This window comes from Rhinolophus sinicus, linkage group LG03 (genome assembly GCF_036562045.2).
Source record: "Rhinolophus sinicus isolate RSC01 linkage group LG03, ASM3656204v1, whole genome shotgun sequence".
In the NCBI taxonomy this organism is placed as follows: Eukaryota; Metazoa; Chordata; class Mammalia; order Chiroptera; family Rhinolophidae; genus Rhinolophus; species Rhinolophus sinicus.
This window is the reverse complement of record NC_133753.1, coordinates 167,168,637-167,184,734: the sequence shown is the minus strand read 5'-3', so window position 1 is coordinate 167,184,734 and position 16,098 is coordinate 167,168,637. Positions and strand designations below refer to the sequence as shown.

The 16,098-nt window shown below is 36.2% G+C and overlaps 1 protein-coding gene across 1 annotated transcript in view; it reads left to right on the top strand.

The window, feature by feature from the left end:
* The window catches only part of ITGA1 (integrin subunit alpha 1), a 157,440-nt gene that overhangs the window by 68,494 nt on the left and 72,848 nt on the right, over positions 1-16,098 (top strand). The window contains exons 3-6 of the mRNA XM_019736210.2: positions 3,828-3,940; positions 6,687-6,775; positions 6,895-7,006; positions 7,614-7,741. Of these exons, the coding sequence (XP_019591769.2) occupies positions 3,828-3,940; positions 6,687-6,775; positions 6,895-7,006; positions 7,614-7,741 (442 nt within the window). The remainder of the gene's footprint in view (positions 1-3,827; positions 3,941-6,686; positions 6,776-6,894; positions 7,007-7,613; positions 7,742-16,098) is intronic.

Here is a 16,098-nt window from a genome sequence, read left to right as displayed (position 1 = left end):
AATGCACACAGTTCCGAACCATCTACCACACTTACAAACCTCTGGATACCAGGCCATCCAGAGCCCTGCCTAGGGATAGTAGTCCTTCCGCATTTCTAAGACAAACCTGACCTTCTGGATCTGCCCCTTCTACCTGCTCAGGAACTCTACTGCTTCTCCTGTGACATCAGCCTTTCTCCTGTTATTATGAGTTAACCATATCCAGGTTGCCTCCATAGTAAATTTAAACTTGCCTCAAACCTCTAGTGATTTACCTAATAAAAAGAAGCCCACACTTATTAACATGGCCTATCTCCCTCATTTTTAGCCATGTTACTTGAAATGAAGTCTGCCCTAGACTTATGGATCCCATTCTCACCTCCCGTTCTTGATATGCTTTCCTTCTTTGATTTCTGTGACACCACTGTTTCCTGAGCCTCCTTCTTCCTCTCTAATCACTCCTACTAGTTTCCTTCCTTTGCTCATTGAAATCTCAAGTGTTCTTTTTCCCTAGATGCTAGCCTTCAGCTCTCTTCTTACTCTAGTATCTTAAGGTGGTAGTATTTACTCTGGGTCTCAACCATGCTCTCAGCATATTTATATATGTTCCATGTGGTTTCTTAGATGTTCCCCAGCAAGACTGAGCCCAGCTGCCTTCAGAAGTAATCCATTATTAGTGCACTCTTTATTAACCTGTTTTCCTTCCCGCCATCATTTTCCCCACCTCCCCATTAGTGCATTCTTAGAATTGCCTCCCCAAAATTTACCTGTACCAAAGTCCTTATCTAGAGTATGCTTTGGGGGGAACCCAAACTAAGACACATATCCTAAATAGTTCTAGAATTGGTTATTCCTTTGTCTTCACTTCCTTAATTCAGACACTCCTTTCTCATCTGGATTATTTTTAGAACTCTTACCTCCACTCTTTGAGTCTAATTTGCCCCTCTCCCCAATTTATTCATGATACTGCAAACAAATAAACTTTATAAATTAGAGTTGATCCTGTCACATCCCTCTTTGATATATTCAGTGGTCCCCAACCTCCCCCTCCATAAAATACATCTAATGTTCTTAAGGTGGACTATAAGAATATTCACGATTGGAACCCTGATAACTTTGCCAGACTGAACTTCGACTCCAGCTGCAGTGAGCCACTTGAAGTTCTCAAAAGAGCCGTATTCTTTCTTCCTTTTGAGTCTTTGCTGAAGTGCTCCAAGTTCAGACCTATTTAGTATTGTTATAGTACATTTATAGTTTTGCTTCCCCTCTAAGTTTTAAACAAAGTTAAAAACTGTGTTTTATCTATTTTATATCCCTAGGGCCTACCATAAATGCCAAGCATGTAGACTCAATAACCATTAATCGATCTATCTAGCCTCAACTGAAAGACTTTCCATAATGGTACACTCACTACTTTCCTCGAAACTGTTTTAACTATAAAACTAAAGTAATCAATCACATCTCAAAAAAGCTTTGAAAATATCAGGGGAAAAGCCTAACCATAACCTCTTTAATATAATTTGTTATGTTTTTGGTGTGTTCCCTTTTAATCTATGTTTTACATAGATGCAGTTCTTCATCATCTGAAAAAAAATATAATAATAATCAAAAAAACTAACACTTAGTATATATTATGAGCCAAATATTGTCTTAAGCGTTTTACGTGCATTGACATTTAATTTTCGTAGTGACCCTGTGAGGTAGCTACTCTTATTATTTTCATTTTACAGATGAAGAAACTAAGGCACCAAGGGTAACTGACTTGTCCTAAACCATACGTCTAAGTAAATGGTAAAGTCATGATTTGAACTTATGAAATCTGGCGACAAAGCTCGTGCTATGTTTCACAAAGAAGATTAAATTAAGCAGTACATGGAAAGCACTTTGAACAGTGTCTGGCACATGGCATAAATTAATTAAATGATAGCTATTATTATTATTGCTATTATAATGAGCACATTGAGTATAATTTGGTATCTTTCACTTTAAATTATGTCATACATTTTCATTAAATTTGGTAGGTTTTTACTTTAAATCAGGTCAAAAATAATTTTTAATCTTACCTTGCAATCTTATTACCCATTATTTTTTATGACTGCAATATCCTATAGAATGACCCTGTAATAATTAATTAGTTCTTACTGATCATCATATTTCTTTTAATCTTTCACTATTATATATAGCACTTTGAGCATTATCTTTGTGCATGACGTTTTCCCCCTTAATTTTAGGTCATTGTTTTTTAGGAGAGATTTCCAGAAGTAAGAATTATATATCAAAGGGTTTAAACATTTTTATGGTTATTTATTCATATCAGAAGTGGCTTTGCAAAGGCCTTATATCATAACCATGTTTTAGGGAGTCCGTTCAACAATTCAGTATTTACAATTGTTATTACATTTATTTCCATTAATACTAGCTTCTCCCAAAGGACCTACACAACATAAATCCCATCCCTTTTCAATATGACAGACTTTCACATACTTACATTTTAAAAAATGTATCCCCTATCCACCTGTACCCTTATACAACCTCTCAACTCTTCTTCAGACATGTTTTTCTCTATGCTAAACATCCCCAACTTTCGCATCTCTGGTCTGACAAAATTACCAGACTGAACCGTCTTAGTCTTAGTCTCCTAAATACATTCCATTGTGCCCATGTCCCTCTTAATTTGGAGATTCCAGACATGGCCTGACAGTGCAGAGCACAGAGGAGCTATCACTTTCGTTGACCAAGGCATCTATTTCCAGCAATGCAGCCTAAGGTCACATTAGCATTTTTGGCACTAAAAGACACTGTTGGTTCATGTTTACTTGCTGTCAACTAAATCCTGCATGACTTTTTCACAAGAACTCCTATTAAGTCAGGTTTCCCACATCCTGTACTGATGAAGATAATAGTATGCAGTTAGGGGAAGTTATTTACATAGGTTTTCATTAAACTTGAGCTGACTTAAGTTTCTTTTTCCAGAATGTTGGGATACTTCTGAATGCCCAAAGAGGCATATTTACTTGATGAATACCTTTATGCTTTCTGTATCTTCATTCAAGACGTTAGTAAAGTATGGGCTAAGACAATCCCAAGTGTAATCTTATGGTGCATAATTGGAATCCTTTGGTTACTAGCAGTCGGTGTCTTTGGGTACAGCTATTTAGCCAGCAATGAAGCAGCTATGGTTCCACGCCAGTACCTTAACAATCAGTCACATTCATCCATCCTATTTCTGAAGATATCATAGGACACCTTGTTAAATGGTTTGCTAGAACTGAAATAAATCATGATTATATTTTCCATTAATTAAAATCATGATTATATTTTATAATTCTGTCTAAAAAGACATTAATGATTTTAACCTGGGTCTTATAATTATTCTTATTTTCTAAGTGCTTACAAATTAGCGTATACTAATACTAAGCCATATGACGATCAAATGTTTGCGAGTGTATTTCCTAACTTCTCTATTAAATTATCAGTTCCTGATGGGAAAAATGCATTTATACTTCCATGTGTATTTTGTAAACTGACACAGCAGCAGGCTTAACCACTAATTATTATTTTTAGCCCCCAAATAGGAAATATAATAAAATAGTATTTAATACAATCAAATAAAATATACTGAGATTTCTCCTCCATATATTTTATGGGTATTTTTTTAATTCACATCAATCTGCAGTTTGGAAAAGACACGCTGCTCATTTTAGATAACATTAAATTAATAATAGAAGATGACTATCTGATTATGTCTGTGGGAACTGCTGTCTGTTGTCTTAGAATTAGTTATAAAATAACTAGAACAAAATGTTTCTTGTTGTTCACAAATGTTAACTGAGTTATTTAACTTCCAGGGTGCTTATTGGTTCTCCTTTAGTTGGCCAACCCAAGAACAGAACTGGAGATGTCTATAAATGTCCAGTTGGAAGAGGAGAATCATTACCTTGCATAAAGTTGGATCTACCAGGTATGTAACTCAGAATGTTCAAGTCTGGTCCTAAATTTTGCCCAGTATTCTAACTAAAAATCAATTTCAACCAACTCAAGAAAATATTAAAACTAATCTATAAACATTCTTTAATTCTTTTCATTCAAATTCACATTAAATGACATTTTGTTTCCCTCTGCTCTCCATTTGCTTTAGAAATTCACCATAGACTATCCAGAGATTTAGAAGATCTTACTGGTTTTGTAACTTTTAACAGCCTCCATCGTTCAGAATCCATTGTAAACCAGTGGTAACATGAAACAACTTTTCCAAATAAAACCTGCCCATCACATTTCCTCCACAAAATATAACTTAGTGTTTGTTTTTTAAAATAAAATAGCACAAGAGGAATTGACATAGATAAACTTAATTTAAAAAAAAAAAGAGAATAGCACAAGGTAAATTTACATTGAAATAGAGATATTTGATAGAAATATCACTGTGGTTAGAACATGACTAGAAAATTCCTATTAGAACTATCCAGCAATCAGAAACCTGTCAGTGTTTTATACAATATTAAATAACATGGAATTGACTCATAACCTACAGCTTTATTTCAGATATTATATTTTTCAGTTCTCCTTTTTTAAAATTTCCTATTGCTTTATTTATTATGAACATTTTTCCTTTATATGCATAAGCATAGTTATAATAGCTGCTTTTATATCCTTGCTTGATAATTCCAACATCTGGAATATATCTACATCACTTTCCATTTATTACTTCTCTTTTGAAGTTGGGTCACATTTTCCTGTTTCTTCTTATGTTTAGTAATTTTGGATTGTATCCTGGATTATACTTTTGAGTTATAAGTGTGGAGACCTAGATCTGTTGTATGCCTTTAAATAGCCTTAACTTTTTGTTTAGCAAAGCAATTTGCTTGGCTGAGCTCAATTTCCAAATTTCATTGGGAAGCTGGGCTGTTAAAACTAATCTATGAACATATATATATGCATATATACAGTTCAGGTCATTCAGCTATTTGGACAGAATATGTATGTATATATTAAAACTCTTCTTTCGTGGCTCTACTTTCCAAGATATTTCCCTGCACTTTGCAGTTGCTGCCATTGTCCCAATTTCTGTCCTCTCTTTCAAGACTGTAAGACTGAGAGAGTTCTATTTGAGATTTAGCCACCGACTAGGGCCTTCCCTTAGGAAAAAACGAATACAAAAAAGAGGAAACTCACCCTGTGCTAATCTCTTCTTACCAGCATAAGCTTCTCTCCAGTTTCTGCCTGCTTTTGGTTACTTTCCAGTGCCTTCAGATGGTTGTTTCATATATTTTATTTTCCTTTTCCTAGCGTTTATATTTGTTATTTGGAAAACAGTTGTTCTGACAGAACATACTCCTCCATTCCTGGAAACTGGAATAGAGTTTTTAGCATTAGCATAGAGACTTTAACTATGTCAAGAACAGTAGACTTTCGTATCCCCGTTTTGTAAACCCGAAACTAATAAAATTAAAAAAAATGTTAACAACAACAAACAAACAAAAAAAACAGAAAAAAATACTGTTAAAAATAATAAACAAACTCAGCAACTTTGAAAGATTCAACATAAAAAAAAAAAGTACAGCACAAGGAATGTAGTCAATAATATTGTAATAATTATATATAGTATCAGATGGGAAATAAACTTATTGGGGTTATCATTTCAAAAACAAACAAACAGAAAACAGAACGGTAGAAAAGTTTCTGCTGTAGTCCCTAATGTCCCAGGGACTGTTCATCCTGGACCAACCCTAGTATTAAAAACTCTAATCCAGATTATTCAAGACTATTGTAGGTGATAGCCCGTTTCCAGGTGCTTTCAAAGCAAATCAGACTAAACTCTGGGTAAAGACCAAGGTTCAGGTAGAGAAGTCAGTGGGACCATTCGGGAATCTCTGCTTCTATTCCCTCCTTAAATCTATGTATAATCTTAAGGTAGGAAACTCTTCTGGGCAGGAACAGTGAGACAAATCTTTCTTGACCTTGAGTTTTGCCACTTTCAAATATGTCAACACTAAGCAGAGTTCAGAAGATTTTGCTTTTCCTGTCCAATCTTTTTTTTTTCTTTTTTTTACTGTGAGTAAGAAGAACTTTTTGCCAATTTTGCCAGGTTGGCTTACTTTACGACCTAACATTCCTATGTGGAATGTCAAAGATAGTCCCTTCATTGTGTTTCTTTTCTTCAAACTTCCTGACACTGCTCTAATCCTGCTCCAGTTTTCTTTGTAACCCTCATGATGTGCCCATGATATTGAAGTTAATGATCCAAAAGTTTGTATTTGAGTTTTCTTTTCTGGTTTTCTATCCAGTTTCCCTCTTCTTGCCAAAAGTTATGTTTCATTATTGGTCACTTATAACATATAGATATAACACGTAAGATACATGTGTAAGTTTACATTATATCTACAATATTATAAGAATAAATTTTTTGTTTGTTTTAATTAGCAAAAATGTGTGAAAGACAATCCCACATTCTAGTTGCCCTGATAGTTCTGCATTCTTTTACAGTTCAGCAAAACTATTTGGGATGGTGATCCAGACAAAGTTTCTGGGACATAAGCCATATTTTCAGCCTTAGCTTGTTCATTATATTCCTTAATATACTTTCAAGATTGTTTAGTTGAATCAAAAGAAGAATGTGCTATGATTTGAGCAAAGCAAGTTAGAACGTTTTAATGAGAGATATTTAATTTCATTTTTTCAACCCTCATAAAATTTTGTTCTATTTTTAGTTAATACATCAATTCCCAATGTCTCAGAAGTAAAGGAGAACATGACGTTTGGATCAACGTTAGTCACCAACCCAAATGGAGGGTTTCTGGTAAGAAAGCAGAGTAATGATGGTTAATGAACCAGGAATGCTATCATTGTAAGTCTATTAAAATCTGTTACATAATTTTAATCTGCAGTTTTTTTCATTTTGTTTTCCATTTTTAAAAGGCATGTGGGCCCTTATATGCCTATAGATGTGGACATTTGCATTACACAACTGGAATCTGTTCTGATGTCAGCCCCACATTTCAAGTCGTGAACTCCATTGCCCCTGTACAAGGTACAAATTTTATGCAATTGTCTTGCAAGTTTGAAAGCGTAAGCAATTAATGAGACATATGTATACAAAGGAGCATATCAAAAAGCTTGATATATTTTCTCAGCTACCAGCATTACCAATTTAGGTAAATGTTTGCTTTGCCAATATATAACCAAACCTCACTGCTATTTTTGGAACTGATATTAGCGTAAATAACCTTTAGAGAGTCATATTTAAACATCATAGCTGAAGCTGTCACATTGTTTGTATTTAAAGGGTGAGTTTCTTTGAGGATCGTAACCTCACTTGAAATGCACACAGAATGAGAACTGTTACATAAAACTCATATTGAGGAAATTTCCAAAGATAACTTATACAATGTTCATTAAAATTAAATAGAGGTGGTTTTTTACTTGATAAGAATCCCACACCAATTATCATTGAGTGCAGTGAGCATTTATCACTTTTACTTTTTCTAAACCTACTTTTTCTGATTAAAAAAATCAATGTGTTCACTTTGTAAAACATAGTTAATCTTTTAAACTGAGCTTCTTTTAGGCAAGAAAATGCTTCATATATCTCTAAAAAGAGAGACTCCAATTTGAACAATCGATTCCCTTTTTTGCAGAATGCAGCACTCAGCTGGACATAGTCATAGTGCTGGATGGTTCTAACAGTATTTACCCCTGGGAAAGTGTTACAGCTTTTTTAAACAACCTTCTTGAAAGAATGGATATTGGTCTTAAACAGACACAGGTATGTGACACTGTGTTTTGATCTCTGCATTTTGATTTCTGTTGACTAGAAGATAAAAGTGCACAAATTTTTAATCAAGCAAAATATTCTGAAAGTAAGTTCATTAATAAAGCTAAAATTCAGCATGAATTTTATATTCCATAACCCTGTTCTTATTCCTGATAAACGGGACATTACTGGTAGACCGTGTTATTTTCTAAACATAAAATGTTATGAAAGCTGCCACTTTCAATGCCCTTGGAAAGTGTCCCCTATAGATCTCTGTATATACATTTTAAGAAAGGAAAACTGTATTGATATTGTAATACTCAATATATACCGATAACAAAAGATGAATACAAGTTACGTTTGACTTCTGCAGTTACAAGAGGTGTTCATAGGGGTTACCATCAGCGTCCAGACACTTCTGATTACGGCGAACTACTGCTTGAGCAACACTGACCAAAGTGTCCACTTATGCACATTTTTTGGCACCCCCAGTATATCCATATAAATATGTGTATATCCATATATATATATATATATATATATATATATATATATATATATATAAACATATGTATATACATGAAAAACAAATTTTATCAAAGGGATGATAGTTGAAGATTGCAAATTAGACTGAAATCTCAAAGTGAAAGGTCATAAGGCTGTGTTCCAAAGCTGAACAGTTCTCTTTAGAGAGCTAGGTGAGGCATAAGCTTGTGTATATCCTACTGGAGCATAGAGAACTTGAAGTGAGTGTCAAAGCATTCAAAGAAAATGGAGTTTTACACATCAAAATGTAAAGTTTCCCGGATGCAAGTTTGTCATCTACAATTGATCTTCCCAAGTGAATTACCAGTGGTTTGGAGAAGATACTGTATCTCTTCCTGCTGCAGGTATCAGGCGGCCTGCATTCTTAGAAAACCACTCTAGAATCGTGACTTGCTCCTCCTTCTCATGTATTTCCACATGGATCGCCTTCTCTTCCCTTCTGAGGACCTCTCTCCCTGCCTCCTTTCCTCTCTTCCACGTCCTTTCTCTCCTCAGTCAGTAGATTTTGTAGAGCCATAAAATTGAGCTGGACAGAATCTTAGAGGTAATTTAGCCAAGAATCTCAATTTATGGAGGGGACACAAGAGGCTAAGTGATTTGTTCAGGGTTCCTTGTTTGTTGACAGCAGATCAGAACACACCACTCTCCTATTACAGTCCAGTGTTCTTTCCTTTCTGAGAGCCCTACCTCGGGAGAAGGTTCAGAGCTGGTCCTATCTGACGTCCTTAAATAATAGGTCTCTAGTTCTTTCCATCTTCTTATGACTGTCCTCCTCCTTCTTAGGCCAGCCCCTTGGCTGGAACCAGGCCAGGCCTCTTGGTACCCCCACTCCCTGCACTGATAGACCTGCAACCACCCTGCTGGATCACAGCTCTCTCTTCTCTCAGCACTTTTCCCATGATGTGCTGCTTCCTTCCACCTGTTTTGTCTTGCCCATTTTACCTTCCTATCCAATGCTTTCTTTCCAAAGCTAATAATATTCTTGGAATAGTTTTAAATTTCTAATATTGTATCATCATCTGAATATTTAAGTTTCCTTTTCAACTCTTTTGTCTATTTTACTGTAAAAAATTAATTTATTTGTAGCTATTTGCGGAATTTAATGCAGCTGCAATGCGTATGAAGTTGCTCTACAACTTCAGGAAGAAAATCTATAAGACTATTTTAGAATTATAATCACTGCTTCATTTGAGGATCTGAGACAGTGGCTAAGTTTTGTAAAGAAATAAGTAACAATCAGTAGCTTATATACTCAACCCATTCTGCTGCAAATTTGATATTTCTAACTATCAGAATTATAATTAATTTTACATTTCTGTAGTGAGAATCCTAATAGAAGAGCTATTCTGCCTAATCACCAGAGGAATTCCAGCTGCCAGTGTCCTTCATGGAGTTAGGGCTTTCTCTTAGGAAACAATGACTCTATTCAGAGGAATGGGGATAGCGGGGGGTCCAGATGCTACCAGTGAATGGGAGGGACTTGTACTTACTTGGAGGCAGGAGAATCAGATCACATTTACTCAGTTCCAGGACTCCATTCCACAGAGAGGAAGATTTTGGAATGCAACTCTATATTGAGTTGTTTGTAGCATCTGCCAACTTCATCTGAAGGAACCTACCTCCTCCCTAAAGAGCAAGGAGCTGCTTAAATTGCTGGATTTCTGTGTCACATTTTTCTTGTATCATTCATTGTGGAGCTCATTTATTCAGATGTTTTTCCTGAGGGTTTACTAAGTAGCAGACTCTGTGATAGGTCTTGGATAATCACGGAGAATAAGACAGACAGCCACTGCCTTCATGGAGTTTCTGTAAAATGCAGTGTCTCTCCAACTGTGGCTCATGGAATTCCTACTTCAGAATCCCTGAGGTGCTTGGATTGTAACCCCCAGACATTCAGAATTGGCATGCCTGAGGGTGGGGCTACAGAGCCTGCATTTTAGTAAGCGAGCCACGTAATTCGTAAACAGGTTGAGGTTGAAGAAACACTGGACTAATGCATTTTTATTATACTGATATGTGTGCGTGTGTGTGTGTGTGTGTGCGTGTGTGTGTGTGTGAGTTTGCCGCATCCTCTAGATTACAGGCACCTCAGGAGCGAAGACTTTACATCACCTTTTTGTCCTTGTCAGTGGCCAGCCCAGTGCTTTGCTGGGACATAGCAGGCTCTCGATGAGCACTTGTTGAATATACGCGTACGTGTAGACCATAATAAATGCATGTTTGTATTATTCTCTGATGGGTGGACATTGGATAAGATTTTTTTCTATAACTGGCATTTTCATGTTCTTTTAAGTATATACTTTAGGCTTTAGTATTTTCTAATATTTGTCTATTTTGGCGTAAGTTGTGTTAATGACTAATTTCATTACTAATGCTCTAAACAGAAGGGATTGGAAAGACATATTTATTAGAACATTACTCCTACTAAACTGAATTTAATAGGGTTTTAAGTATAACAATTGAAACTCTCTTTAAATTTAACCTTCCTTCAATGGATTCAGAATAATAATTCATTCATAGAAAATTTGGAAAGATGCTTCCTCTTCAAAGAAATGTGTACTGAAAAGTATGCTTATTTTTTTGTATGATCTTATGGCAATTCTCTCCAAAAACAAAAACTATTTGTTTTAACCATTGTTTTTTTCCTGATTTGTTGCTAACTCAATTTAAATAAGTTTTTGGTGTATGTGCTTTGTTTACAATGAAAGCACCCAACTCTGCCCTAAGATTGGTAGAGTTAGCTTCTGAAATTTTTCTTCCTCCTTACTTACCCTCCCTACCTCCATTTCTGAAAGGGGCAGACATAAACATGAATTGTGAGAGAGGCTACCCAGAGTAGTTACAAAGATGGAAAGTTAAGAACTAGATAGAGGACTCTTGGACTTGTCATTCATACCAAGGGTATAAAGGCATTAAGAATGGAGTTGATAAGATTTGTGAAGAGGATTTCTCTGTAGAAAGAGTCTAGTGAGAAAGGCTTCAATGGGATCATACAATGAGCTTGGTATGTGTTGACTAGAGTTGAAACTCATAGTTGACCAGTGAGTTTCTGACTCCTGCCTGAAATATCTTAAGGTGAGACAGCAGCTGCCTAGCCACTGACAGGCAAGTCAAAGCAGAGGTAGCTGCGCTGGGATCGGCCTACACTCCCGAGTTTGTCAATAGGAAGAATATGTATGTTTGCCATGGAGCATCATGGGGTCATTTTAGGTCCTGTCTGTAGAATCTCCTGCAAGTGAGTGGGGGTCTCTGCCCAGGAAAGCAGAAGATAGCCCTGATTTCTACACACTGCAGTAATGAAATGCGTTCACTCAGGCAATGGTAGAGGTGAGGGGAGACTCCCAAAGAACATATAAGAAAGTTGTAAACACCTGTTAACATCTGCGTACTACCAGTCAAGTAGCAGTTTCTATACTCTATATTTATCTTCCCTTCCCCTGCCCCTGGAAAGGTCAGAAACTCTTGTGAGCAATTTAAGGGGAGATAAGTGGGAAACAGCCAGCCATGCCCCTTCTGACCTATATTTTTCTCACCTCCTGTAAACTTTAGTAGGGGGAGAAGGGAAGACTTAATTATAAATCAACACTAATGGCTTGTCTTGTTGGCTTTATTTCAATTTAGGATGAACCATATGAAATTGTTGCTATTTGATCATTTGTTGACCTACAAATACAGCAATTTCATGTGGTACAACCAAAATTAAAATATAGGACTTTTTAATTAACAGACATTTAAAAATGGAGAATAAGAAAAATCATAAGACATTTATCTTTCCATCAAGGAAAAGTGGAACAGTTTCACCATAAATAAGTTTTAAAGGGCAAAAAAAATTGCATTCTGATTACAGTAGTCCTCCTTATTCACGGGAGATACTTTCTAGGACCCCCAAAATGCCTGAAACCATGGATAGTACTGAACCTTATATATACTATGTTTTTGTCCTATATATACATACCTATGACAAAGTTTAATTTATAAGTTAGGCACAGTAAAAGATGAACAAGAAGCTAAAATAAAATAGAACAATTATAACAATATTCTGTAATAAAAGTTATGTAAATGTGGTCTCTCTCTCTCAAACCATCTTATTGTACAGCATACACCCTTTCACTTAAAGGAAGCACTTTATGGCTTCTCTTTGGCATATCCAAATTACCAGCATCATTACTCTTGCACTTTAGGGCCATTGCTAAGTAAAAGAATGGCTGCTTGAACACAAGCCTATGAAACCAAGACAGTCAATCTGATAACAGATATGGCTATTAAGTAACTAGTAGGTGGATGGGGTTCACAGTGTGGGTACACTGGACAAAGGGATGATTCACGTCCTGGGCTGGATGGAGAAGGATGTCATGAGATTTCATCATGCCACTCAGAACAACATGCAATTTAAAATTTATGCATTGTTTATTTCTGGAATTTTCCTTTCAATGTTGACCAGGTATAACTGAAATCACTGAAAGCAAAACTGCAGATCAGGGGGGGAACTACTGTGTATTTCATGAGTTCCTGTTTGTTATATCAATTACATTTATACACTTGGTACAACAGGTAAAGATCAACTATGATGGCCTATTCTCTGCAGTCATAGATTTTTCATTGAGTAATTGCAAATATTGAAAGGCAGTCTCAGGGATATGAAACATTCCATAGTGATTGTCACCTCCACAAAGAAAAAACAAAAGAAAGGAAGAAAGGAAAGGAAGGCGAAAGGGAGGGGGAAATGGAAGGAGAAAAGCAGGCAGGCAAATAAAAACCTTGCATGAAAGTTTCCATATGACAATTAGGACACATTGGAGAAAAGCAACACCTGTGACAGAACAGAAACATTAATTCCAAATACAGTAATCCTCCCCTATCTGCAGTTTTGCTCCCCCCAGTTTTAGTTACTGTGGTCAACTGCAGTCCAAAAAATATTAAATACAAAATTTCAGAAATAAATAATTCATAAATTTTAAATTGCAAGCTGTTCTGAGTAGTGTGATAAAGTCTCGCTGTTCTGCTCTGTCCCCACCCAGGACATGAATCATCCCTTTGCCCCGCGTATTCATGCTGTATATACAGTATACTAAGACATTTGGAGAGAGAGAGACCACAGTCACATAACTTTTATTACAGTATATTGTTTTAATTGTTTTAATTTACTATTAGTTATTGTTGTTAATCTCTTATTGTGCCTAATTTATAAATTAAACTTTATCATAAGTATGTACAGGAAAAAACAAAGTATGTATAGGGTTCGGTACTACCCATGATATCCATTGGTTCAGCATCCACGGGGGTCTCAGCACATGTCCCTGGTGGACAGCGGGACAACTGTAGTTATTAAAAGTTTCTTCCATGTTTCTGTGTGGTCCCATTAAGACTTTTGCAAACATCGTCAAGGAATTTTTGTAAACGAGTTTTTTACCCAAGACAGGGTAAAAGCTATAAAATTGCCTTTTAAAAAACCACCTATAAAAGCAAACCTGAAACACTCTGAGCTTTCCATAAAAAATATGATGGTATAAACATTATGATGGTCTTATTGATCCTCAATACATAAATGTAACATTGCTTTTAATAATAAATGAGAATGATATAAATATGCCAAATACGAGTACATTACCCTAAATAAAACCAGTAAATTGTGAGGCTTGATATAAAAGTGAAATATACTAATGGAACAATGTCTAGATTGTTCCCATCAAGAGTGCAGCATAACATTAAACCAGGCAAAAACGAAAGAGAGAATTTAATTAAATTTTAGGAATATTATTTATCTTTCCTTTTACTGCACATTTTATGGCCATTTCCCTAGAAGTCTCACATACGAGGTGTGATTCATTGTTTTGAGGTCTGAAAAGAAGGCTGATTGAGCCGTGCAGCCATATCCTTGTCAATCAGGCTATAGTTTCTGAACGTGGTGTGAATCTTCTCACTCACCAGCCTCCTGGACTCCGTTCTCTCCTACCTCCATCCATCACTCACCTGAATTATCTTTCCAAGGTAAAGTTCAGATCATGGTGTTTCCCTTGACACAAATATATTATTACTGCCTGCTCAGTAATATCCAATCTCTCCAGTGGACTATAAGACATTTGTCACCTGGGGCCAGTCATTCCCACTGCCTTCTGCCTCCCTGGTGCCCACCTCTTTTCTTGCCCCACAGCTTCTTCTCACCCTGGCCTTTCCTGAACATATTGTTCTATGCTTCCATGATTTCCTCTGCCTCCTGTGCCCTTCTCCACCCCAGCCTTAGGTGCTAGGTGAACTTCTTAGACTCAGGTCAAATGTCACTTTCTCTGTCATTTTCTATGATTATTCTACCCATTCTTCTCAAGAAGATTTCCCTCCCCTCCCATGTTCCCACAGTATTTGCACACCCTTCACTTACTGCTCTCATCCATCACTCTGTAATGTCACGTTTTGTTTCATGTGTCTGTCTCTTGCTGGACTGTAAATTCCACAATGACAGCATTTTGCCTTAATCCTTTCCCTATGGTATACAGTTCGGAGTTTTATGTTATTGCCTAGCACATAGGAGGCAAACTGTTTACATTGGGAAAATGTAATTCCTGCAATTTTTCATTTCTCCTTGGGTTGAAAATCATTATTGTAGTGACTGCCATCTCTCACTCTGCTTCATGAAGTCTTTGAGCTAAAAGATACTTGCTTGTGGGGAATCCCCCCAGACACCCCTTTACATTGGGCTTCAGGCTTTTCTTTGTAAGCGTTCGCTCATCTAGCCCCACTCCCCTCTACTCTGATTTCTGCCACAGACTTTTCTCCAAAACACTTTCAAATTCCCTATCCTTGCATTTTTGAACATGGATCCATATTTTATTGCACCATCTTCCATGAAGCAAGAAGCCAGCTAAAGACACCCTTTTCCTAGTACCTATATCTATCTTCTATCAACTTTATTAATGTTTCTGAGGACTCACTTTATCTACTTGTGAAACAGTCCCATGTATGTCCTTTTCCATAGTAACAAAGGTGAAGCCTGTTTTCAGCCAACAGCCTAAAAATGGTTCATGTTGACAGCTAACGTGGAGTGCAGCCTTTACTATCTTCACATTCCGACACTGGCTTAATGACAGTACATGCATCTTTACCAAACTTTGTACCATAGTTTGGTAAAAGGAAGAATAAATTGTGCCTCTTATGGAAACATGGAAAACTTCAGTGTTTTACCCTGTCTTTATTCCCCTGAAAAAGCCATTGATTTGATAATGTTGACTATTGACAAAAGCCCAGAAACTTAGTTCTGCCAGGCATTAAAATGTAGGTGCTAGTGTTATAACTCTGATGAACAATGTACGGTAATAATATAATTCTAAATGAGTGAATAATTCCACTCCTTCAAAACTCATTGACTCAACATACTTAACAGCTACGTTAAACATTCTCTTTCTTGAACTCCCTTGTCAATCTGTCGTGACTTTAAGTTTCATGAGAGAAAAATCAGTAAGGCCCTGCTTTCAGTGATTTCTAACTGTGCCCTTCCTTTTGTATTCTTCACATTCATGTGCCTCCTCTTTCATCTCCACCCCTGAAAGAAATGAAGCCATTTGGGTAATTAGTTCATTTTAGTTCAGCAGATATTTATGAAGTATCTTATTAAGTATTATGCTAGGTGTCATAGGCAATATAAAAAAAAAAAAAAACCTCTAAAACTTTGTTCCCAATCCACCACCCTAAAAAAACTTCCAACCTTGAAATGAGGTAAAAGCTTGTATTTATATAATTACAGTGAATGACAGAGTATCATAAATATAATAAGGATGAATGCAGAGAACAATTCATTGATCTTTACAAGCAGGTAACTCTTAATATCATAA